The 26161-nt window shown below is 48.7% G+C and overlaps 2 protein-coding genes and 1 non-coding gene across 13 annotated transcripts in view; 2 read left to right on the forward strand and 1 right to left on the reverse strand.

Annotated features, from left to right (window-relative positions):
* The window catches only part of FBH1 (F-box DNA helicase 1), a 48556-nt gene extending 46654 nt beyond the window's left edge, over positions 1-1902 (reverse strand). The window contains exon 1 of one of the 3 annotated variants that reach the window (XM_053572220.1): positions 1778-1902. The gene's annotated coding sequence lies outside the window, so the exon portion shown is untranslated. Of the gene's footprint in view, positions 1-1266; positions 1298-1777 lie in introns of those variants that run through there. The other 2 variants (XM_053572219.1, XM_053572215.1) reach the window with 2 other exon arrangements.
* ANKRD16 (ankyrin repeat domain 16) lies at positions 1633-13648 on the forward strand. Of its 9 annotated transcripts, none has more exons than XM_053572225.1 (8): positions 1633-1762; positions 1907-2450; positions 4018-4238; positions 5694-5736; positions 6886-6994; positions 8091-8252; positions 10037-10115; positions 12388-13648. In XM_053572225.1, the coding sequence occupies exons 2-8, from the start codon at positions 2137-2139 to the stop codon at positions 12525-12527; spliced, it is 1068 nt and encodes a 355-aa protein (XP_053428200.1). In that variant the 5' UTR covers positions 1633-1762; positions 1907-2136; the 3' UTR covers positions 12528-13648. The 9 variants fall into 9 exon arrangements, 5 of the variants coding, with proteins under 5 accessions (XP_053428200.1, XP_053428198.1, XP_053428201.1 ...); XM_053572223.1 differs by having other exon boundaries at positions 1637-1747; XM_053572226.1 differs by having other exon boundaries at positions 1683-1723.
* LOC128573286 (U6 spliceosomal RNA) lies at positions 5868-5974 on the forward strand. The gene has a single exon (XR_008376428.1). It is a non-coding gene; the product is annotated as a U6 spliceosomal RNA (small nuclear RNA).
* Positions 13649-26161: the final 12513 nt, after the last annotated feature.

Here is a 26161-nt window from a genome sequence, read left to right on the forward strand (position 1 = left end):
AGAACATCAATTAAGCAGCCAATTATCCTGGATTCAAAAATCCCATCCTATTGTAATCCACACGTCCCAATTATGTTTAAATGAAGAGGGAAAACTACAGATGTAACACAAAATAAGCTGTCATCTGGAACCCGGTTGGGGGAGAGTGGAGAGAAGAGCAAAGAGTTTGAACCTACCAGATGCCTCAACTTCCAGTTTGTACCCATTCAAACACTACTCCCCACGCTCGGAACTTTTGTCCATTTCAAAGCACTTTTATGCTGTCCTTTCTTTTTTTTTGAATGACAAAAGACAATGGCAAACAATGCTAGCAAAGCTGATACGTGGACCTAGTTCTGTTTCCAATGACAATCCTTACAAGTTACCTTAATCAAACTGAACCTGCTCACTAATAAAGTGGGCTAATTTTCATGGGCTCACACCACAGGTCTTTTTTTATTCTATCTCAGCTTCTGCACAGTGTCAGGCACTAGCAGACAGTCAATAGATGCTACCATCCTTCCCTGCAGAAGACTTTCCCCATACTTCCACGGGAAAATCACCAACTTCATTAGGCCTCAATGTCCCCACCTGTAAAAGCAGAATGCTGTCTTAGAGGGTGTGTGGATTAAAGTGCTCTGTAAACCCCAGAGTACAATATAAGATATAAAGGGTAATTGCTTTTAGACCTGGCAAACAATAGCGACTCCCACTTCACCCTTAAAGAATAGTAAGACACCAAGAGTTTAAGTGACTAACACCTAGCAAGGTCGGGTAAGGAGCCCACATCTACCCTAACTGCTTCCCCCAACTTGCTAGGGTCTCAGATACCCTCCAAAAGTTCCAGGCCTTCCCACACCTCCTTGGTCCCCTTATGTTCAGGTAAGACGGAGGAAGGCTGCAAATGAAAGGGGGGCAGAGGGCAGCATAAAATGACTCGCCCAAGGTCAAACACGAGAGCGGACAGGAAAGCCCGGCTCAGCCTCCGCGGAGGCCGCGTCCACTGTGCGTCTCCTGCAGCCCCGGAGAAAAGACAAGCGACTCGTCCTGGATCTTGGGGAGCAGCGCGGGGCCGCGCCCGGCTCGAACTCGGCGGGCACCGGCCTGCCCACACCCTCTGCCTGCCCGCGACCGGCCGGGCCCCCACCGTCACGCTCGGCCCCCGCGGCCCAGCCCCGCGCCGGGACCCCAGAGCAGGACCCCCAGAAGGCTGAGTTTCCCACGCGGCGGCGCCCCGCCCGCGCTGCCTGCCACGTCTGCGGCCTTCCGCACTACTGCGCTCCGCACCCGGGCCCCGCCGCCGCCGCCTCCACCGCCTCCACCGCCTCCACCGTCGTCGGGCCAGCGCCGCCGCCGGCCGCCCAGCCCAGCGTCCCCCGGCAGCTAGCTCCGCCTTGCCCGGACCGCCAGCCCGACACGGCCGCCGACTTCCTCCGCGAGCTCCGCCCCACTGTAGGCCCGGGAAGTGCCCGCAGCCGGAACGGGTGGACGAACGGATGCCACAGCCAATCGGAATGCACAACCGGAGGGACGTGCTGACAGACGTCCCCTATGACCAATAGAAATGCATTACAAGAGGGGGTGCGGCCACTTCCATCGAGCCACGCCCCACCCGTGCTTCCGCTAAGCCAAGGCGGTGAGGGAAAACTTTCCCAGAGTTCCTCGGAGCTCCCCCGGTGCCCGCGGGGCTGCAGAGGTCAAGAGGCGGGGAGGGGCGGCGGGCAACCCTGTGAGAAGGGACTGCGTAGGGAAGGCGGCGGCCAACCCTGTGAGAAGGGACTGTGTGAGGAAGGCGTACCTGGGGCGGCCTCGGGCCAGGGGAGGGGAGCGGGCACTGGGCGGTCGCGGACCCGGGGTCCCTTCCCCGGTGGGACGCGGGGCGCGAGCTGGGCGATGTCGAGCAGCCATCCCACCCTGTTGTTTACAGCCCCAGACCACACCGGTACGGGGGTAGCTCCCGAAATTAGACACGCCCTCTCACTCGGAGCTGTCCGCCGAGACTGCCCGGAACGCGCTTCTGCAGCGCCCTGGTCCCCGACTGCCCAGTCCCCTGAGGGTCACGCGCAGGAAGCGGAAGCCGGACCTACCCTCGGCCTCTCCCAGCCTGAAGTCTGTGTCCCTTCTACCTGCGAGCGGCGCTGCCCGCCCGCCGTGGGGATGGCCCCGCCAGGGAACCCGCGGCGCCTCTGCAAGCTGGTGCAGGAGGGCCGGCTGTGCGCCCTGCAGAACGAGCTGCGGGCGGCCGGGGGCTGCCCGGAGATAGTCGGGGACACCCTCCTGCACTACGCCGCCCGCCACGGCCGCCGGGACATCCTGGTCTATCTGACCGAGGCCTGGGGCATGGACATTGAAGCCACCAACCGAGACTACAAGCGGCCTCTGCACGAGGCTGCCTCCATGGGCCATCGAGACTGCGTGCTCTACCTGCTAGGTCGAGGAGCGGCTGTGGACTGCCTGAAGAAGGCCGACTGGTAGGTTGTGGGGTCCAGCAAGACACCTCATCTCCCCACTACATGCAGATTCGTGGGCATTTCCGTGTACTGTGTACGTCCCCTTTGACACCATGGAGTTTTCTCTGCTCCTAGTTCTCCCCCTGCAAGGCCTGCTCCGTGGCAGGTGGTCCTACCTCTACCTTCCCCTGAGGTGCAGATGACCTGCACTGTACTTTCTTTCTGCCCTTGTGTGTTAACAGGTGCAGGCAGTCACTTCCCTTTTTAAGGCAGGGACCAGTCAGCAGGGCGACAGCCACATACACCTACGGTGATGGGTTGGAACCCAGACCTGGGTCTGCTAAGCAGCAATGACAACTGCAAGCAAAAAATAGCCGGGCATTGTGGAGAGCACCTGTAGTCCCAGCTGATTGGGAGGCTGAGGCAAGAGAATCACTTAAGCCCAAGAGTTTGAGGTTGCTGTGAGCTGTGATGCCACTGCACTCTACCATGGGCGACAGCTTGAGACTCTGTCTCAAAAAAAAAAAAAAAAAAAACACTTAATTTTGTGAAGGCAAAAAGTGGAAGCCTAATGAATGCGTATATATGAGAAAATTAAAAAAAAAAAAAGTCAGGGACCAATGTAGAATATAATCAAACAATGGATTGTGTGTACTCTATCTATCCTGGAGATTTCTAGCTAAATTACTACTTCACCAATTGTATTATTTTAATTGACATTGCTACAATGGGTGTCCTTATTAAGATTTCATCAGTTACACATGCATTTGTGTGTGTAGAGCACTGTACGATTTTGTCACCTAAGCACCCTTGAGTAGCCATCACCACCACAATAAAGATGCTTTACCGCACCATCACAGGGACTAGTTACATTTTGTTTTTTAGATTGACATTTTTTTTATTTTAATTTCACTTTTTCTAAAGACAGGGTCTTAATGTATTGCCCAGGCTGGAGTCAGTAGTGAATGGGAGCTCACTTCAACCTCAAACTCCCAAGCTCAGGCAATTCTCCTGCCTCAGCCTCCCAAGTAGCTGGGACCATGGGTATGCACCAACACAACTAGCTAACTTTTTTTTTTGTTTTAGGGGTGGGGTCTTGCTATATTGCCCAGGCTGGTCTCCTTTTCCTGACCTCAAGTAATCCTCCTGCCTCAGCCTCCTAAGTGCTGAGATTATAGGCGTAACCCACCATGCCAGGGCATTGTGTTTTATTGTAGTGCTTACTATGTGGGGTTTCTTAGACGTGAACCTCTTAAGCTTCAGGAGCATACTCAGACATCCTCCCTACTTGGTCAGGGTATGGACCTGGGTATCCAGTTCACTGCTATCCATGACCTAGCGCATACTTGGCTTGACCTCCCAAGAACTGCCTTCCTGGAGGTGCACATTCATCACAATTGTTTTCCCCTTGTTATTTCTCCCAGGGTCCTCACAGCAGGCAGAGAAACTGCCAAAGCTGCTGCCTCCCAGACCCCTGAGCCCTATAGGTTTTCTGTCCGTGCCAAGGATATGCATTTTCAGAAGACCTGGCCCTCACTTTTCATGTCCCAGCTGCTTGCATCTGACAGCTCATCCTGGTTGGCCTTAGGACTCCTCTGATGATGGCCTGCACAAGGAAGAATCTCGAGGTGATCCAGGACCTTGTGAGACATGGTGCCAATCCGCTCCTAAAGAACAAAGATGGCTGGAACAGTTTCCACATTGCCAGTCGAGAAGGTGACCCTCTGATCCTCCAGTATTTACTCACTGTTTGCCCAGATGCCTGGAAGACGGAGAGCAAAATTAGAAGAACCCCTCTGCACACCGCAGGTACAGCTTACAGCTTGCAGGCATGCAGGGATGTGTGTGGCCTGCTTTACCCACACTGCCAGAAACTCATCATATGCAAGTCACTCCCAGCAAACAGAATTTTGGAAAATAGAGAGCAGGAAATTAGAGCATCTTGGGGCCTTTTGTCATACAGTTAGTTTCTTTTTTTTTTTCCGAGACAGACTCTCACTTTGTCACCCTTGGTAGAGTACCATGGCATCATAGCTCACAGTAACCTCAAACTCTTGGGCTCAAGTGATTCTCTTGCCTCAGCCTCCCAAGTAGCTAGAACTACAGGCTCCTGCTATAACATCCAGCTGTTTTTAGAGATAGGATCTCACTCTGGTCTTGAACTCCTGAGCTCAGAGGATCCACCTGCCTTGGCTTCCCAGAGTGCTGGGATTACAGGTGTGAGCTACCTCGCCCAGCTCATATAGTTAGTTTGTAAAGCTAACGTAACTTGGCTACCATGCTCTTCTGGTATCAGTTCACTTTTCATGTCTGTCTGTCTTGTCCTCCTTAGTTACTTAGCTGGTAAGCTGATTTATTCCTTACAAAGTTCCTTAGGCAAGAAAATCAGTCTATCTCATTGGCAAAATAATGATGGTAGGCAGGCATGGTGGCTCAAGCCTCTAAGCCTAGTACTCTTGGAGGCCGAGGCAGGTGGATTGCTTGAGCTCAGAACTTCAAGACCAGCCTGAGTGAGAGCGAGACCCTATCTCTACTAAAAATAGAAAAATGGGTCAAACATAGTGGCAGGCACCTGTAGTCCCAGCTACTTGGGAGGCTGAGACAGGAGAATTGCCTGAACCCAAGAGTTTGAGGTTGCTGTGAGTTATGATGCCACAGTACTCTACCCAGGTGCAAAAACGAGACTCTGTCTCAAATAAATAAATTAAATAATAAAATAAAACAAAAAACTAGCCGGGCATTGTGATGACTCCTGGAGTCCCAGCTACTTGGGAGGCTGAGGCAAGAGGATTGCTCAAGCCCAGAAGTTAAGAGATTGCTGTGTGTTATGATGATACCATGGTACTCTAGCTTGGACCAACAGAGTGAGACTCTTGTCTCAAAATAATAGTAAGAAGAATTACTCCTTGTAAGTCATAACTAAAAAAGAGAGAGAAGGGCGGTGCCTCTGGCTCAGTGGGTAGGGTGCCAGCACCATATACCAAGGGTGGCAGGTTCAAACCCGGCCCCAGCCAAACTGCAACAAAAAAAATAGCTGGGCATTGTGACGGGCGCCTGTGGTCCCAGGTACTGGGGAGGCTGAGGCAAGAGAATCACCTAAGCGCAGGAGTTGTAGGTTGCTGTGAGCTGTGATAGTACAGCACTCTATTGAGGGTGATAAAGTAAGCCTGTCTCTACAAAAAAAGAATGAAGGAAGAGCAGAATCCATAAGAAAGAAACATTTTATATGCGCACTAAAAGCTCTCATTCTCTACTCTCTTCTAGCAATGCATGGCCATTTAGAAGCAGTAAAGGTGCTTCTTAAGAGGTAAGCACAATACAGCAAATTGGGGAAAATATTTGATAATTATGTCAGTTATTAACACATAATTATGATAATCGAGTTAATATCAATGCTATGTAAAGAGCTCAGACACACTGTTAAGAAAGACACTAAACGTGCTCGCTTCGGCAGCACATATACTGAAATTGGAACGATACAGAGAAGATTAGCATGACCCCTGCGCAAGGATGACACGCAAATTCGTGAAGCGGTCCATATTTAAAAAAAAAAAGAAAGACACTAAACAATAATCCACACACCTATAGTTCCAGCTACCTGGGAGACCAAGGTGGAAGGATCACTTGAGCCCAGGAGTTCCAGGCCAACCCAACCTGGGCATCATAACAAGACGCTATTTCTAAAAAAAAAACCTTTGGGTGGGGAGAAAGAACCATTGAAGGGTTTTAAGCAGAAGAAGGATCATAAGAAATTTGTAGTTTTCAAAGATCCTCAATCCTGTAGTTGTAGAATAAAGGGTGGATTGGCTGGAGGGTGCTGCATGGAATAGGAGAGAAATACTAATGGCTGAACTGGGGAGAGGCAGGGGAAAGTTGGAAAGGTTTAAGGAGAAGATTCCAAAGGGCCTGGTGAATAATCCTCACACAAGAAATAAAGAGGTTCGAGGAGAAGGAGAAGTCAGGATGTCTTTCAGGTGTCTAGCACCTGGGTGGCAGGGCTAGTGCCACTCAGAGTGTCTTAAGAGTGAAGGAAGAGGCTCGGCACCTGTAGCTCAAGCAGCTAAGGTACCAGCCACATACACCAGAGCTGGCAGGTTCGAATCCAGCCCAGGCCCACCAAACAACAATGACAACTGCAACCAAAAAATACCTGGGCATGGTGGCAGGCGCCTATAGTCCCAGCTACTTGGGAGGCAGAAGCAGGAGAATCGCTTGAGCCCAGGAGCTGGAGGTTACTGTGAGCTGTGATGCCATGGCACTCTACCCAGGGTGACAGCTTGAGGCTTTATCTCAAAAAAAAAAAGCAGCAGCAGGTTTGCCAGGGAAGGAAGCTCTGTGCAGAGCACTCCACGCTGCCCTGGCACACAGTCTACCTGCAGGTGATCAGGTGTCACCTGTCTCCTGGGTTTGAAGCAGTGAATTGCTCAGCTCTTTTACGTGGGGGGTTTGGCTCCAGGTGCCGATATGAACCTGACTGCAAAGACAATTGTGGCATCACCCCCTTTATGGACGCAATTCAATGTGGTCACGTCGACGTCGCCAGGCTGCTCCTTGAAAAACACGAGGTATAAAATGGTTTTGTTTGATTCTTTTTGGCTTTTCCCACAAATTTTAGAGCTTAGCATAAGTAGAATACATTGTTATTTATACTGTGGATTCAAGGCCATCCTTCCCCTGTGACCTCTTTAACATTCGTCTCCCAATCTGTAAAATGGAGACAAATTTAATTTCTTTAGAACGTTCCCACAAAGATTAAATAATCCACATAAAGCAGTTAGCAAAGTAAATGTTCAATAAATAGTAGCCATTTGGTAGTAGTAAGGACAAACTGTCTCTGCCAACTACTTTTGGCACTATACCCTGGGGCACTGAATCTTTTTATTGTTGGGGGTTTTTTTTGGGGGGGGTTGTTTTGTTTTTTTGTTTTTGAGACAGAGTCTCACTCTGTCACCCTGGGTAAAATGCTATGGTGTCGTTATAGCTCACAGCAACCTCAAACTCCTGGGCCTACACAATCCTGTTACCTCAGCCTCCTAAGTAGCTAGGACTACAGATGCCCGCTACAATACCCAGCTTGTTTTCCTATTTTTAGCAGAGACGGGATCTCACTCTTGCTCAGGCTGCTGTTGAACTCCTGGGCTCAAGCAATCCACCAGCCTTGGCCTCCCAGGGTGCCAGGATTACAGGTGTGAGCCACCATGCCTGGCCCGGAACATTAAATCTTAACCATTTTTTGGTTAGGAGGTTTTTTTTTTTTTTTTTATTGTTGGGGATTCATTGAGGGTACAATAAGCCAGTTACACTGATTATAATTGTTAGGTAAAGTACCTCTTGCAATCGTGTCTTGCCCCCATAAAGTGTGACACACACTAAGGCCCCACCCCCCTCCCTCCATCCCTCTTTCTGCTTCCCCCCCCATAACCTTAATTGTCATTAATTGTCCTCATATCAAGATTGAGTACATAGGATTCATGCTTCTCCATTCTTGTGATGCTTTACTAAGAATAATGTCTTCCACTTCCATCCAGGTTAATACGGTTAGGAGGTTTTTTGACAATGGACAAAAGCTACATATCTTCCAAGTTTTGCTTAAATATCAGCAGGTGCCCAGACCCAGACTTCTCTCCTTCTCATCTTTGTCCCCTCTCCTCTGTCCGCTAGGCTTACCTGTCAGCTGAGGACAGCCTCGGTGCCCAGGCCTTGCACAGGGCAGCAGTCACTGGGCAGGATGAAGCCATCCAGTTCTTGGTCTCTGAACTTGGCATTGATGTGGATGTGAGAGCAGCATCAACCCGCCTCACGGCGCTGCTGTGTGCTGCTAAGGTTTGCTTCCTCTCAGCACAGCATCCCCGCTTCCCAGGCACGCCCGGCTCCGTGATGGCAGCTCCACAGTCCTGCTTTTGCTGGATCCATTTCTATGGAAGAAATTGCCCATGATGTACTCCTGAAATATTCATGATTCTGAAGCCCTTTATCCCTTTAAATAGAAACCTGACTTTATTTTGTTTCTAGGCAAAACCCAAAAAAAGCCTTTTACTCCATACAGTGCCAGCCTGGGCTTCACGTCTCCTCTCTCCCTATTTTTTTGTATTCAGGAGTAATGTTCTTTGAAGCCATAGATATCTATTGTATGAAATTCCTAGCTCTCTTTTATTTTGGATTTCAGAAGTTAGTATCTTTTTTTTTGAGTCAGTTGCCCTGGGTAGAGTACCATGGCATCATAACTCACAGCAGCCTCCAACTCTTGGGCTCAAGTGATCTTCTTGCCTCAGTATTTTCTATTTTTAGTAGAGACGGGAGTCTCAGTTTTGCTCAGGCTGGTCTCAAACTCATAAGCTCAAGCAATCCACCCACCTGGGTCTCCCAGAGTGCTAGGATTACAGGCATGAGCCACTGCACCCAGCCAAGAAGTTAAGATCCTTTTAAATGGAGCAGAGCCTGTAGCTTAGTGGGTAGGGCACCAGCCCCATATACCAAGGATGGTGGTTTCAAACCCAGCCCCGGCCAAACCAACAAAAAAATAGCCAGGTATTGTAGTGGGCACCTGTAGTCCCAGCTACTCCAGAGGCTGAGGCAGGAGAATCACCTGAGCCCAAAAGTTGGAGATTGCTGTGAGCTGTGACGCCACAGCACTCTACCGAGTGATAAAATGAAACTGTCTCTAAAAACAAACAAACAAAAAAGATCCTTTTAACTGGCTCTCTGATGTATAAAATATTGAAGATAAGTAAAAATTTTTCACTAGAAAAGTAGACATTTTCAATGCCAAGAGCCTTTTGCTTTTTATCTTTAACTTTTATTGAGCAGTTATGAGCACTTCTAGTTTACCTTTGTCCTGAAGATTTTTGCACTTTTTGTGGATCCTGTATAAATCACAAGATCTGCAGTGCTCACACTAATGGAAACCCAAATGCATCGTGTCAGTAATTTAATCCACAGAGTCGATCACCTATATTCTATCATTAAATGTCACCAGAAATTTTATTGAGTGACTTATACTAGAATTTTTTTTTTTTTTTTTTTTTTTTTTTGGTAGAGACAGAGTCTCACTTTATGGCCCTTGGGTAGAGTGCCGTGGCCTCACCCAGCTCACAGCAACCTCCAACTCCTGGGCCTAAGCGGTTCTCTTGCCTCAGCCTCCCGCGCAGCTGGGACTACAGGCGCCCGCCACAACGCCCGGCTATTTTTTGGTTGCAGTTTGGCCGGGGCCGGGTTTGAACCTGCCACCCTCGGTATATGGGGCCGGCGCCTTACCGACTGAGCCACAGGCACCGCCCGACTTATACTAGAATTTAATGAATCTTCCTTGAGATACGAAAATTCAGTATTAGCAATTGACTTTTTTTTAACTTTTTTTTCAAAAATATTTTCCTTTAATATTTAGTTGACTTTTTATTTATTTAGTTTTTTTTTTTGGAGTTCCTGGCCAGGGCTGGGTTTCAACCCACCACCTCTAGCATATGGGGCTGGCGCCCTACCCCTTTGAGCCACAGGCGCTACCCAGCAGTTGACTATTTTAGAAAATGTACCTAATATGCATTAGAGTTTGTGTTGAAGGGTTTGCTTTTTTTTCATCACAGTGATATTGAGTTTATTTCAACACTCAGGAAGGACATACAAGCACAGTTCAGACTCTCTTATCCCTGGGTGCTGACATCAGCTCTAAAGATGAAAGAAATCGATCAGGTATGACTTAACTTTTACATACGTTTTGAAAATAATTAGTAAATTGGCCGGCACAGTGGCTCATACTTATAATCCTAGCATTCTGGGAGGCTGAGGCAGGTGGATTGCTTGAGCTCACAGGTTTGAGACCAGGCTGAGCCAAAGAGAGACCTTGTCTCTAAAAATTGCCGGGCATTGTCACAGCCACCTGTAGTCCCAGCTACTTGGGAGGCTGAGACAAGAGAATTGCTTAAACCCAAGAGTTTGAGGTTGCTGTGAGCTGTGACGCCACAACACTAATATTGAGGACAACAAAGTGAGACTCTGTCTCCAAAAAATATATAAATAAATAAATGAAAATAATTAGTAAATTGAATGCAACCAAAACATGTACTTTAGTATTTAAAACATTGGTTTTAATGTTATTCTTCTAATAGTTCAGCAACTTTTCCTCCATTCTCAAAGCCATGGAACTATTGTTCCTCCCATGACAGTGATGTTGACTACCACTGTCACAGTTACTGTTGTTGTTACTTTAAACTAGAACAAGGAATGTGTCATAAAAGCACTTTCTATCTAGTCCATTATGACACTTGCAATCCAGGTATTATACAGATTTTTTTTTTTTTTTTTTTTGAGACAGAGCCTCAAGCTGTCACCCTGGGTAGAGTGCTGTGGCATCACAGCTCACAGCAACCTCCAACTCCTGGGCTCAAGCCATTCTCCTGCCTCCACCTCCCAAGTAGCTGGAACTATAGGCAACTGCCACAACGCCCGGCTATTTTTTTTGGTTGCAGCCATCATTGTTGTTTGGCGGGCCCGGGCAAGATTCGAACCCGCCAGCTCAGGTGTATGTGGCTGCCTCCTTAGCCGCTTGAGCCACAGGTGCCAAGCCTATTATACAGATTTTTCACAGGTCATCTGTCTTTGGGGTATATTTAGAAACTAAATGCACTATAATTGTTTAAATCTAGTGCTTGAAATAATATTCTCAGAGCTAATTCTTTAGATTTGGACTTCAGAATAAACCCTCAAATTAAGGAGGTTTAGCCATCTTACAAGGCTTTGCTGGGACCTTGAACATGTTTCAAAGACTCACAGGTAAATAACTGCTCACTCTGAGGGTGGAAAGGCAGCCACCCAGCCCAGGAAGGGACACAGCCACTACTGGTAGACAGCAGAACCGTGATGCTCTCAGACTCTGAGCACTAATTTCTGCACCTGGAATAGGAGAACTGGTCAACAGTTTTTCTTTTTGTCACATCATTCTTTTTTATTTTTCTTTGAGACACAGTGTCACCCTGGGTAGAGTGCTGTGTCATCACAGTTCACAGCAACCTCAAACTCTTAGGCTTACATGATTCTCTTGCCTCAGCAGCACCCACACAGGCACCCACCATACCACCTGGCTAGTTTTTTTCTAATTTTAGTAGAGACGGGGTCTCACTCTTGCTCAGGCTAACCTCAAACTCCTGAGCTCAAGCAATTTACCTGCCTCAGCCTCCCAGAGTGCTAGGATTACGGGCATGAGCCACCATGCCCAGGCCCCATCATTCTTATTCATGGTGATCTTTTACTTATAAAGTGGATTTAACAAAACTTTGAAAACGTTTTCTGTACCCCTTAAAATATGTTTCTATAGTAGTCAAAAGTGCGTACAATGGCGGCGCCAGTAGCTCGGTGGGTAGGGTGCCAGCCACATACGCTGGGGCTAGCCGTTCGATCCCAGCCCGGGCCTGCTGGGGCAACAATGACAACTGCAGCAGAAAGGTGGCCGGGCATTGGTGGTGGGCACCTGTGGTCCCGGCAACAATGACAACTGCAACAGAAAGGTGGCCGGGCATTGGTGGTGGGCACCTGTGGTCCCGGCTGCTTGGGAGGCTGAGGTAAGACAATCACTTAAGCCCAAGAGTTTGAGGTTGCTGTGGGCTATGACGCCACAACACTCTACCGAAGGTGACATAGTGAGACTCTGTCTCAAAAAAGAAAAAAAAAAGTGCATACCAGGGGGACGCCTCCTGTTTCTCATTAACTTTCTCTGTGGCTTTAGACAAATTTTTTAAATCTTCCCTAACTGGTATTATCTTTAATACAATACTATTTTCAATGCAATCTGGTTAAAAAGAAAAATATGTTGACCCAATATAAGCAAAGTCATAGGGATGGATGATGACAGCATAAAATCTGTATAATTGAAAGAATCAATGTTTCTATGGGGCACAGTTGACTCCCAGGGTCAGCATTGCTCCAGGGGTCATGCAGTCTGAGTCTGTGTGGTTTTTGTCACCCTCAGCCCTGCATCTGGCCTGTGCAGGTCAGCACGTGGCCTGTGCCCAGTTTCTCCTGCAGTTGGGGCTGAAGGATTCCGAAGACGTGACAGGCACCCTGGCTCAGGAGCTCACAGCGAGAGCAGCTCTGCCTAGAAGGCAGTGACCTATGGATGTTTCTAAGGAGGCAATAAGGTGCATGGTAATTTCTATCCTGCTTCTTCAGTCACTCACGGATTCGGTGAAACCAGTCGGTAGCCACTTTTCCATCTCCTCCTCCTGGTGAAGATTTCCCAAGGCTCAGGAGGTTGGGTTCCTAGAGCCTGATGGCAAACTATGGAACCCTGAACACAGTCATAATCTTCCCATAGTCCAAATTTCACTTTTTGTACCCTTAAAGTAGAATTAGATGTGTATGAAATCAGTCTCTGGAATCCTTAGAGGAGGTGCATGAATATGATGTGCTCTATATAACTTTTACAAATACCTGAAATATCTTGTAATAATTAGCATATGGAAAGGCAGTGATAATATTTAAAATGTAACGTAAATTTCTAGTTTGAGCTTTTTTTTTTTTTACCTTAGACAGAGTCTCACTCTGTTGCCCTGGGTAGTGTGTTATGGCATCTCATAGCTCATAGCAACCTTAAATTCTTGGGCTCCAGCAATCCTCTTGTCTCCGTCTCCTGAGTAGCTTGGGACTATAGGCATGTAACCACCATGCCTAGCTAGTTTTTTGGGGAATTCTTTTTTTTTTTTTTTTTTTTTGGTTTTTGGCCGGGGCTAGGTTTGAACCCGCCGCCTCCGGCATATGGGACTGGCGCCCTACTCCTTGAGCCACAGGCACCGCCCAAGGGAATTCTTTTTTTTCTAAAAATAATAGAGGATTGAACGTTATGCCTGCTATAACAGTCACCAATTTCAGAACTCATCTGAGGAATTCCTGAGAACAAGACATTTTCCTAGGAAGCCTTCAAATCTCTTGTGACTTGGAAGACAAGCCACCAAGTAACTCAGTAATCCCAGAGGAGCAAAGATCAGTCCTACAGTAGTAAGGCTGATATTAACATCAAGCATTTTATGACAGTTCCTTGAAGGATTAGTGGGAGAAAATCACATGTAGTCTTTTTTTTTTTTTTTTTGAGACAGAGTCTCAAGCTGTCACCCTGGGTAGAGTGCTATGGCATCACAGCTCACAACAACCTCCAACTCCTGGGCTTAAGCAATTCTCTTGCCTCCACCTCCCAAGTAGCTGAGACTACAGGAGCCCGCCACAACACCCAGCTATTTTTTTTTTGGTTGCAGCCGTCATTGTTTGGTGGGCCTGGGCTAGATTCAAACCCGCCAGCTCAGGTGTATGTGGCTGGCACCTTAGCCGCTTGAGCCACAGGTGCTGAGCCTGCATGTAGTCTTTTTGGAAATCATTTCCTTGAGTACATAACTTTTTACCACCTTTTGTTCACTCATATGAGATCATTTTCTTGAGCACGTTGTCTCTAAAGCACATGGTCCCTGGGCATGCAGCCCCTGCCTGTCTTTTCTTAGTAATCTTTCTGCCCATTATGTTTCTTCTCAATAAAAGGACTCTGTGAGAAGTGCTCGGGGCTGTCCTGCACCTATGGTTAGCCTCACCTCTTGCAGCTCATACTGTCAATATGTGTCTCGCGTGATCATTTATGTGGTCGCCACATGTATTTTTAGTAGAGACAAGATCTGGCTCTTGCTCAGGCTGGTCTTGAACTCCTGAGGTCAAGCAATTCACCACCTCCACCTCCCAGAGAGCTAGGATTACAGTCGTGAGCCACCTCACCCTGCCTAAACTTTGAAGTTTTAATCTTGAAGTTTTGTTTGTTTGTTTCAATAGATTAGTTCAGTATTGGCCCACTTCCAGTAATAAATACACCTGCAAAATGTAACTAAGGTATTTTCAAAACTTTTCTGTCCGCCTGAGTTGAAGAATTAAGTTTTGTTCATAAAACATACAGGTTACAGTTCCTGTCCCGTCCCATCCACCCACCAAAGCCTCTATTAAGGAATAAAGCCGTCACCACGGTAAGTTCTAAAAATACTGTAGCCTCTTAAAACAGATCAGTGAATAACATGAGTCTTCCTGCTCGTGGACTATTTTTTTCTGGCTTTTTCCTTTTCTTTCTTTTTTGATCATTTTTTCTGAACTGCTATGAGTTATCATTAATCCAAATCTGTCTTTTGAAAAATTGTATGCATCACAAGCAAGATTGAACCTTCTTATTCATCGTGACCCAGCACGTCCTTATTACACACCCACCTTACTCTCAATGTCTATGTTCAGCTTGGTAAAGAGCAAGAGTTTCCAGTTCCTCTGGTAATTCCCAGATGGCGTTGGCTGATTTCTCTCCCTGAACTCCAAATAGATGTGGTAGAAACACCATCGATGCTCTCTCCGTCTGCAGTGAGACATGGTCACCGCTTTCCTGTTGCTCCAGAGATACCTTTGCACAGAGATGCGCTTTGGGTCTAAAGATGACGCTGTTGTGTGGATATTCCATATGTGCCAGTGGGGCCTGGAGATCAGCCTGGGATGACCTGTTCCCTGTGCCACACACATAAGGCAGTTTCTGCCCATACAAGCCAGACAAGGACTATGGCACATCCAGTTACACTTTGGTTCCCTGGAGTTGCAGATCCCATGCACCTTTGGAATGTAAACCTTTGGCTACTAGACGCTGCTGCTGAAACTACTCAACATCCAGAATTGGCAGTGATTTTAGTAACAACCTTAGTTGTGACAAAGAGAACAGCAATAATAAATTTCTGGAAAAATAATCCATTAAGAATGCTAATGATAGTGATATAATAATATTTTTCCATCATTCCTGATTATAGCTATTTTCCTACTTCTTTGGTCTTCACCTGAAAGTCATCTTACTGAGGCCTGCCCAGGCCTCTTTCTCTAAAATTTGATTTTTTTTTTCCTTTGGACAGTCTCTCTATGCCACCCTCAGTAGGGTGCTGTAGCATCACAACTCACAGCAACCTCAAACTCTTGGGCTTAAGCGATTCTCTTGCCTCGGCCTCCCAAGTAGCTGGGACTATAGGCGCCCACCACAACACCCAGCTATTTTTTTTGTTGTTGCAGTTGTCATTGTTGTTTAGCTGGCTCAGGCTGAGTTCGAACCAGCCAGCCAGGGTGTATGTAGCCGGAGCCCTATCCACTGAGCTACAGGTGCCCCCCTAATTTTTTTTGTTGTTTTTTTTTTTTTTTGAGACAGAGTCTCAAGCTGTCACCCTGGGTAGAGTGCCATGGCATCACAGCTCATAGCAACCTCAAACTCTTGGGCTTAAGCAATTCTCTTGCCTCAGCCTCCCAAGTAGCTGGGACTATAGGCACCCACCACAATGCCCAGCTATTTTTTGTTGCAGTTGTCGTTTAACTGGCCCAGGCCAGTTTCAAACACGCCAACCTCAATGTACGTGGCTGGTGCTGTAACCACTGTGCTACAGGCACAGAGCCTAAAATTTCATTCTTATCTTCAACATTTGATATCTTCTTTCCTTAGTTTATTTTTTCTCCCTAGCATTTACCACTAGCAGATACACAGGCAGTCCCTTGTTACGAACAAGATACTTTCTGAAGTTGAATCTGTATGTGAGTTGGAACGGATACATAAGTCAGACATTTGTTACTGGGGGACTGCATGTACCATACAGTTTGAGTTATTTTCTTTTGTCTATTGTCTTTCTCCCACTTGGTATGCAAGCTCCTTGGGCAGGAATTTTTGTCTCCCTTGTTCAATTATAATAATACCTGCAGGGCCTAGAACAATCCCTGGCACAGAGTTAAAGTTTTAAAATGATTATCTAGGATGTCTCAGCGCCTGTAGCTCAAGTGGCTAAGGCGCCAGCCACATACACCAGAGCTGGGGGGTTCAAATCCAGCCCAGGCCCGCCAAACAACAAGGACAACTACAACCAAAAAATAGCTTGGTGTTGTGGCAGGCGCCTGTAGTCCCAGCTACTTGGGAGGCTGAGGCAAGAGAATCACTTAAGCCCAGGAGTTGGAGGTTTCTGTGAGCTGTGACACCACAGCATTCTACCCAGGTTGACAGCTTGAGGCTCTGTCTCAAAAAAAAAAAAAAAAAGATTATCTAAGGCCCCGCATGGCGGCTCATGCCTATAATTCTAGCACTCGGAGAGGCCAAGGCGGATGGGTTGCCTGAGCTCACAGGTTTGAGACTAACGTGAGCAAGAACGGGACCCCATCTCTAAAAATAGCCAGAAGTTGTGGTGGGCGCCTGTAGCCCCAGCTCTGGAGGCTGAGGTAAGAAAATTGCCCAAGGGCGGCGCCTGTGGCTCAGTTGGTAAGGCTCTGGCCCCATATACCGAGGGTGGCGGGTTCAGACCCGGCCCCGGCTGAACTGCAACCAAAAAATAGCTGGGCGTTGTGGCGGGCGCCTATAGTCCCAGCTACTCGGGAGGCTGAGGCAAGAGAATCGCTTAAGCCCAGGAGTTGGAGGTTGCTGTGAACTGTGTGATGCCACGGCACTCTACCAAGGGCCATAAAGTGAGACTGTGTCTCTACAAAAAAAAATTTAAAAGAAAAAAAAAAGAAAATTGCCCAAAAGTTTGAGGTTGTTGTGAGTTGTGATGCCACAGCACTCTACCGAGGGTGACAAAATAAGACTGTATCTCGGGCGGCGCCTGTGGCTCAGTGAGGAGGGCGCCGGCCCCATATACCGAGGTTGGCGGGTTCGAACCCGGCCCCGGCCAAACTGCAACCAAAAAATAGCCGGGCGTTGTGGCGGGCGCCTGTAGTCCCAGCTGCTTGGGAGGCTGAGGCAAGAGAATCGCTTAAGCCCAGGAGTTGGAGGTTGCTGCTGTGAGCCGTGTGACGCCACGGTACTCTACCCGAGGGCGGTACAGTGAGACTCTGTCTCTACAAAAAAAAAAAAATAAAAATAAGACTATCTCAAAAAATAAAATAATATCTGGTGAATGAATGGAGGATAGTAAAATTTTTGACCACTGAACACTCACTGGTGCTGGACACTGTGCTGGGTACATTACCTGGGCCACCTCGTGATGTCCTGGTGCTGGACACTGTGCTGGGTACATTACCTGGGCCACCTCGTGATGTCCTGGTGCTGGACACCTTACCGGGGCACCCCACATGGGCCATCTCATGTTCTGGTGCTGGACACTGCTCAGCACCTTACCTGGGTCGTCTTGTGATGCTGTGGTGCTGGACACTGTGCTGGTCACCTTACCTGGGCCATCTCTGTCCTGGCACCCTGCAGCCCTTGTAGTCGCTACTCCACTTCTCTTTTTTTTTTTTTGTAGAGACAGAGTGTCACTGTACCGCCCTCGGTAGAGTGCCGTGGCGTCACATGGCTCACAGCAACCTCTAACTCTTGGGCTTAGGCGATTCTCTTGCCTCAGCCTCCCGAGCAGCTGAGACTACAGGCGCCCGCCACAACACCCGGCTATTTTTTTGTTGCAGTTTGGCCGGGGCTGAGGTTTGAACCCGCCACCCTCGGCATATGGGGCCGGCGCCCTACTCACTGAGCCACAGGCGCTGCCCACTACTCCACTTCTCAACACACCCCTGAGAAGAGTCCGTGTGATGCCCTCAGCCCACAGTCACCACTCCCCGCCTGCACCTGGCTTCTCGGCCACCCTGTGCAGACCAGTCAGTCAGGTTGCCAGTGACTTCCTCCTTGCCAGATGAAGCCATCACATTACTGATCATTTCAGTTCCTTCATCCGTCACTTCTGCCTCTGGACTCACAGCATCTGTGCCAATGCACTGTGGGGTTTTCTTTCTGACTTTTCCTCTCTCTCCACGTCCTCCTCTGCTAGAGCCTGCCCCAGCTTCTGTCTCGAGCTCACCCTTCCCTAGTCTGTGTTTGCTCCTGAAACTCTCAGCCATCCTCTGGTTTCAGCTGCACCCTGACTTCAGCACTGCTCAGACACCTCCTTGCCCACCTTCCTCCCACTGCCGGCTGTGCACTTCTGCATGGCCGTCCCCCACCTGTCTCACACCGTTTACGCAGAGCCCAGCCTTCCCGTGACCCACTCACACGCAGGCTCGTGTTCTTCCCCTAGTTGTGGCACCACAGTTCACCTGACCACCATGGGCAGCCTGGGGGTCACTCACGACTGCGCCCCCCCCACCCCGTGAGAGGCCCTGTGGAGAGTGGCACTCACCTCTTACACTCTGTCTCTGCCACAGCTCCTGCCCTCACGTTGTCACCATAGGCCACAATAGCAGCGGCCTCCTCCTACCCTCGCGTCCCCTCAAATCTGCTCCCCTGAACAGTCACAGCTGACGGAGGCCCTCACCAATCTGACAGCGCTGACTGACCAGAGGTCCAGCATGTCTCCCCTCCAAAGCACGCACTGTGCTCTCAACAGGGTTTCTTTCTTTTTTTTTCTTTTTTTTTTTTTATAGAGACAGAGTCTCACTTTATCACCCTCGGTAGAGTGCCGTGGCCTCACACAGCTCACAGCAACCTCCAACTCCTGGGCTTAAATGATTCTCTTGCCTCAGCCTCCCAAGTAGCTGGGACTACAGGCGCCCACCACAACGCCTGGCTATTTTTTGGTTTGCAGTTCAGCCGGGGCCAGGTTTGAACCCGCCACCCTCGGTATATGGGGCCGGCGCCCTACCGACTGAGCCACAGGTGCCTCCCAACAGGGTTTCTTTCTTTTTTTTTTTTTTAGAGACAGAGTCTCACTTTATTGTCCTCAGTAGAGTGCTGTAAAATCACAGCTCACAGCAACCTCCAACTCCTGGGTTTAGGTGATTCTCTTGCCTTCAGCAGGGTTTCTGAGGCCTCCACTGAGACCCGCTTCCTCAAAAGGCGTCAGCTGACCCCAACCAACAGCGCACCTGCTCTGTGGTTGTGCGTGAGCTCCGTCAGGGCAGAAGTCACTGCACAGGCAGGCAAAGAGGTCAGAAACTGCAGTCTCTTGAAAATAAGACCTGTTATATGTTACCGAAAGAATTATACAAGAAAGTATTGGGCAGCGCCTGTGGCTCAAGGAGTAGGGCGCTGGTCCCATATGCCGGAGGTGGTGGGTTCAAACCTAGCCCTGGCCAAAAACCAAAAAAAAAAAGAAAGTATTTACAGGACAAAATTGAAAAATAATTACCAGCTAGAAAGAAATGGGAAAACCCAGGCTAAAGAAACGAGAGAGAATGTTGCAGTGGGCACACAAGTGGTTGGGAAGAGGAGGATCAGGCTCTGAATTTGTTTGTTTCAGTCACGTGCCAGGGCGTCATAGCTCACAGCAACCTCAAACTCCTGGGCTCAAGCGATTCTTTTGCTTCAGCCTCTGGAGTATCTGGACTATAGGTGCCCTCCACAACACCCGGCTATTTTTAGAGGCAGGATCTCACTCTTGCTCAGGCTGGTCTCGATTCTGTGTGCTCAGGCAATCCACCCACCTCAGCCTCCCGGGCTCTGAATTTAACTTTACCTGGGGCGTTTCTGGGACTCACCAGCAGATGGCAGGCCAGAGTGAGTTCCCTTTTATGTCTAAGTCTAAGTACATACAGTTGAGATGATGCTGTACGTGTGGTCTGTCCCTTACATTATATTACAAGCAAATCGTAAAAACTGTGTGAACTTTGATGGGGTTTTTTTTTGCAGTTTTTGCAGTTTTGAGCTGGAGCTGGGTTTGAACCCACCACCTCCAGCATATGGGGCCGGCGCCCTACTCCATTGAGCCACAGGCACTGCCCTGAACTTTGTTTTTAATGGCTGGCTGATGATACTCAGGTTGCCACTATTGGTTTTTTGTTATCTGTTTCCGCCCCACCCCCACCCAGAGGGCGAGAGGGCTGCATGTGGGCTGCCTTGGTCCTGAGAGCCTGAGGCGCCGGGAGCAGCCGCCTAAGAGCTGCATGGTCCACGTCCGTGAGGCTCCATGTCCTCCACTTCTCCACCATAGTGCAGAGAGGGACAGAGTAGGCGGAAAGTTAGATGTCACCAAAACAGGGGCTTCCCAGGTAAACAGCAAAGGGTCATGACACAGTGTCCAGGACGCAGCACACGCTCAAAAAAGTTATTTGGGGTGCAGGAGTCCCCCTGGTGACTGTATGGCCTGTGGCCAGCAGACCTGCCTCTAGCTGGGGGACCCTGACCTAACTCTTCCTTTACAGAGTTGCTGGGAGCTTTAAATAAGACTCTGCTGGATGGCACCTGTGGCTCACTGGGTAGGGCGCCAGCCCCATATGCTGAGGGTGGTGGGTTCAAACACGCCCCAGCCAAACTGCAACAACAACAACAACCAAAAAATAGCCGGGCGTTGTGGCGGGTGCCTGTAGTCCCAGCTACTCGGGAGGTTGAGGCAAGAGAATCGCCTAAGCCCAGGAGTTGGAGGTTGCTGCGAGCTGTGTGACGCCACGGCACTCTACCGAGGGCAATAAGGTGAGATTCTGTCTCTACAAAAAATAAATAAATAAATAAAATAAGACTCTGCTTCTGAGCCACTTAGCGCTGTCTCTGGCAAGTAGCAAACAATGAATGTCAGCTGACCTCAAAGACTACAGAGAAAGAGGCCATTAGCGATTAGAGCTTGGGGCAGGGGCGCAGTGGCTCAGGTTTGTAATCCCAGCACTCTGGGAGGCCAAGGCGGCTGGATTGCTTGAGCTCCTGTGTTCACAACTGAACAAAAAGCGAGAGCCCGTCTCTACTAAAAATAGAAAAACTGAGGCAAGAGGATCGCTTGAGCCAAAGTTAGAGGTTGCTGTGAGCTATGACGCCTCGGCACTCTCTCCAGGGCGACAGGTTGAGTCTCTATCTCAAAAAAATAAAATAAAATTAGCTCTTGGTGTGTTCTCTGCTCATTCAAGCCCAGCAAAGCATCAACATCTTCCAGATTCACACTCAGAAGTAATTCCTCGTCCTCTGTTGTTGCTTTACACTTTGTAGCAATGGTTTGCCTTATGTTAGGACTATTTTTATAGATATGTATATTTAGAACTTATATATGTATATATGTAAATATAGATAGATACAGCAATCAGGACCACTAAACCTTGCAGGATAATTTTTATTGAGTCTTTATTCTAAAAGTAATACTTGCTCATAATGAAAAATAATTCAAACATGCCGGGCACTGGCTCACACCTATAATCCCAGCACTCTGGGAGGCCGAGGCAGGTGGATTGCCTGAGCTCACAGGTTCAAGACCAGCCTGAGCCAGAGCAAGACCTCGTCTCTAAAAAATTGCTGGGCGTTGTGGTGGGCACCTGTAGTCCCATCTACTTGGGAGGCTCAGGCAAGAGAATTGCTTGAGCCCGTGAGTTTGAGGTTGCTGTGAGCTGTGATGTCACAGCACTCTACCGTGGGTAACAAAGTGAGACTCTGTCTCAAAAAAAAAAAAAAGAAAAAGAAAAATAATACAAATAGATATCAGATATAGCCCAACGCCTGTAGCTCAAACGGCAAAGGCTCCAGCCACATACACCTGAGCTGGCAGGTTTGAATCCAGCCTGGGCCTGCCAAACAAAAATGACAACTACAACCAAAAAATAGCCGGGCGTTGTGGCAGGCGCCTATAGTCTAAGCTACTCGGGAGGCTGAGGCTGAGAACCGCTTACACCCAGGAGTTGGAGGTTGCTATGAGCTGTGATGCCACGGCACTCTCCCCAGGGTGACAGCTTGAGGCTCTGTCTCAAAACAACAACAAGAAAGAAATCAGAAAAATACTCTATATAGGATCACACGACACATCCTCTTGCAATATTTTTGGTGGAATTTTTTTTTTTTTTTGAAGACAGAGCCTCGAGCTGTCGCCCTGAGTAGAGTGCTATGACATCACAGCTCACAGCATCCTCCAACTCCTGGGCTCAAGGGATTCTCCTCCCTCCCTAAAATTTATGGACATTTTAGGATGCTTCTGGGTTTTTTTACGGTAGTGGGGTTTTTTTGTTTTGTTTTTTGTAGAGACAGAGTCTCACTTTATCGCCCTTGGTAGAGTGCCCTGGAGTCACACAGCTCATAGCAACCTCCAACTCCTGGGTTTAGGCGATTATCTTGCCTCAGCCTCCCAGGTAGCTGGGACTACTGGCACCTGCCACAACGCCCAGCTATTTTTGTTGTTTTTTTTTTTTTTGTGGTTTTTGGCCGGGGCTAGGTTTGAACCTGCCACCTCCGGCATATGGGACCGGCACCCTACTCCTTGAGCCACAGGCGCCGCCCTTGTTGTTGTTGTTGTTGCAGTTTGGCTGGGGTCAGGTTTGCACCCGCCACCCTCCGTATATGAGGCCGGAGCCCTCCTCACTGAGCCACAGGCGCCGCCCTAACGTAGTGTTTTAAAACAATGGTGCAATTGGGTGGCACCTGTGGCTCAGTTGGTACGGCGCCGGCCCCATATACCGAGGGTGGCAGGTTCAAACCTGGCCCCGGCCAAAACTGCAACCAAAAAATAGCCGGGTGTTGTGGCAGGCGCCTGTAGTCCCAGCTACTCGGGAGGCTGAGGCAAGATAATCGCCTAAACCCAGGAGTTGGAGGTTGCTGTGAGCTGTGTGACGCCACGGCACTCTACCGTGGGCCATAAAGTGAGACTCTGTCTCTACAAAAAAAAAAAAAAAACAGTGGTGCAATAAGCACATATCTTTGAGTCCTTCTCTGACTAGAAGATACATTCCTAGAAGCAGATTAAGGAGCTATGGATGTTTTTGTTACTGTCTCCTTACAGTTCCTTTAGCAGAGAACAGCATGCATTTCAGCTAGCTTAACTACCAGGAGATTTCATGATAGGCACAATTGCCTGGAAGGCTCCAGAAGAGATCTAGGTTGAATCTTCAGGGATGATTTCCAGAGCAACACTGCAGACCCAGGCACCAAAAACAACTACCTTTCCGAGGAGGAAAATACTTTGGGAGGCTGAGGTGGCATGATTGCTTGAGGCCAGGAGTTCTAGTCTAGCCTGGGCAGCATAAGCAAGACCTTGTCTCTACAAAAAAACAAAAAAAATAATAAAAATTAGGCTGGGCACAGTGGCTCACGCCTGTGATCCTAGCATTCTGTGAAGCCAAAGCAGTGGATTGCTTCAGGAGTTCAAGAGCAGCCTGAGTGGGAGCAAGACTGTCTGCATTAGGGCGGCGCCTGTGGCTCAGTCGGTAAGGCGCCGGCCCCATATTCCGAGGGTGGCAGGTTCAAACCCGGCACCGGCTGAACTGCAACCAAAAAATAGCTGGGCTTGTGGCGGGTGCCTGTAGTCCCAGCTACTCGGGAGGCTGAGGCAAGAGAATCGCTTAAGCCCAGGAGTTGGAGGTTGCTGTGAGCTGTGTGATGCCATGGCACTCTACCGAGGGCCATAAAGTGAGACTCTGTCTCTACAAAAAAAAAAAAGACTGTCTGCACTAAAAATAGAAAAATTAGCTAGGTGGTGGGCCCCTGAGTCCCAGCTACTTGGGAGGCTGAAGCAGGAGGATCGCTTGAGCCCAAGAGTTTGAGGTTGCTATGAGGTATGAGGATGGCACAGCACTCTAGCCTGGAAAACAAAATGAGGGAGACTGTCTCAAAAAAATAAGAAGTTTGGAAAAAGAATTAGCCAGGCCTAGTGGTCCCCGTAGTCCTAGCGACTTAAGAGAATGAGGCATGGAGATGTCCTCAGCCCAGGAGTTTGAGGTTGTAGTGATGAAATAAAATTAAAATACTAAATTAAAACAAAAATCACTCAGTAAGATACTTCTGCAGATAAAAAAGACATACTCCAAAAAGCAAAGAAAAATTGATCATCTTCTCCATTCTTGTGGCTACCATATTTTCTCCAAATTCTCCACTTCCCTGTTTATATACAGGCCGACATGTCCACACAGATGCAGGTGGGGGGGGGGGGTTGACACAAATGTTTTCACATAGAATCATTCTTCTTTTTTTTTTTTTTGAGACAAAGTCTCATAATGTCGCCCTCAATAGAGTGCGGTGGCGTCACAGCTCACAGCAACCTCAAACTCTTGGGCTCAAGCGATTCTCTTGCCTCAGCCTCCTGAGTAGCTGGGACTACAGGTGCCCACCACAACGCCAGACTAGTTTTTGTTGCATTGTTGTTTAGCAGGCCTGGGCTGGGTTCGAATCCGCCACCCTTGGTGTATGTGGCTGGCACCGTAACCACTGAGCTGTGGGTGCCGAGCTACATACAATCATTGTTTTCTGAGTTTCCACAGCACTCTGTCCACACCTCCTTCGTGGTCCACATAAGTTCATCTATGAATTCTCCTGCTATGACTAAGGCCGAAAACAAGAGTGGCGTAAACCAAAGAGCATTTTCTCTGCACATGAGAGTCTGGGCGTAACCAAGTGCAGGTTAGTTCAGCAGAGCCTGGGTGTCATATGCATTTATGTTTAGAGACAGCGTCTCTGCTGTCTGACAACCCCAGTTCCTCTCCTGTGGCCTCTTCCCGAGGGCCCTGCGTATGGGCTGGTGTGAGGTTACTGAGAGATGGTGCGTCAGGCAAGGCCTAGCTCCAAAAGCCACACACCATCACTTCCCCACATCTTGTCAAGGCAGTCCTCTCCCCCAGGTTCAAGGGGAGGGACACAGCGTCCGCCTCTCGATGGGGCATCATGGCAAAGTTTTAGGAGAATATGAGAAGGACAAACAGCATGAGCACACCTGTCAAGGACAGAGTGCCACCTTGCTATGGCCTTAATTACGGGGTGGTGTCGTCCCTGGACTTGCTACTCCCATTGTGGTACTTTCTTTTTTTTTTTTTTTTTTGTAGAGACAGAGTCTCACTTTATGGCCCTCGGTAGAGTGCCGTGGCCTCACACAGCTCACAGCAACCTCCAACTCCTGGGCTTAAGCGATTCTCTTGCCTCAGCCTCCCGAGTAGCTGAGACTACAGGCGCCTGCCACAACACCCGGCTATTTTTTGGTTGCAGTTTGGCCGGGGCCAGGTTTGAACCCGCCACTGTGGTACTTTCACTCCCATGATTCTCACAGAGCGGCCTGGAAAAAGCACCTAACAGATTAGACGGTCTCCCTGGCTCCAGCTCCTTCCCTCAGGATGGAATCCAGCCCTGCTGGCCCCGAAGCCTGGGGTGGAGGCCTAGGGTGGCCAGCCCCACAGCCCCTCCCTCCCTCGCTGCAGACCCTCCGTCCCTCTGGCCACCCCCAGGGCACAGGCCTCTTTTCAGTCCCTCCAACAAAACCCCTTATTTCCTCCCCCTCTCATTGCCTTCCTGGAAATCCATTTTCTCATTTTGCCCTGTGGTTGCCTGTTGTTCATCCTTTGGGCCCCAGCCTGACGCTGCTGCGGACTTGCCTATGCCGGACACCTCCTGTAAACGGAATCACGTAACCTGGTCTTTTGAGTCCAGATTCTTTAATTTAGTGCAGAGTTTTCAGGGTCCATCATGTTACAGCATGTTGGAGCTTCACTCCTTTCCATGGCCAAATAATACTCCACTGTGCGGACAGATCACGCCTCGTGTGGACAGATCATGCCTAGCGCATCCATTCATGTCTGTGGACACTCGGGTTTTCGTCTTGATTAATGTTGCTGTAAACATTCTTTCGCAAGTTTTTTCTGATATATGTTTTCTTTCTTTCTTTCTTTTTGAGACAGAGTCTCACTATGTCACCCTCGGTAGAGTGCTGTGGCATCACAGCTCACAGCAACCTCCAACTCTTGGACCTAAGCAATTCTCTTGTCTCAGCCTCCAAATAGCTGGGACTATAGGCACCAGCCACAGTGCTGGGCTATTTTTTGGTTGGAGTTATTATTGTTTAGCAGGGCCGGGCCAGGCTCAAACCCGCCAGCCTCAGGGTATGTGGCTGGTGCCCTGCTCACTGAGCTAT

Source organism: Nycticebus coucang, chromosome 20 (assembly GCF_027406575.1).
Source record: "Nycticebus coucang isolate mNycCou1 chromosome 20, mNycCou1.pri, whole genome shotgun sequence".
Lineage (NCBI taxonomy): Eukaryota > Metazoa > Chordata > Mammalia > Primates > Lorisidae > Nycticebus > Nycticebus coucang.

Coding starts and splice junctions, on each gene's coding strand:
- ANKRD16 (XM_053572221.1), top strand. CDS start 1,873: ATGTCGAGCAGCCATCCCACCCTGTTGTTTACAGCCCCAGACCACACC. Junction 4,239..5,693: donor AACCCCTCTGCACACCGCAG/GTACAGCTTACA, acceptor ACTCTCTTCTAG/CAATGCATGGCCATTTAGAA. Junction 6,995..8,090: donor TGCTCCTTGAAAAACACGAG/GTATAAAATGGT, acceptor TCTGTCCGCTAG/GCTTACCTGTCAGCTGAGGA.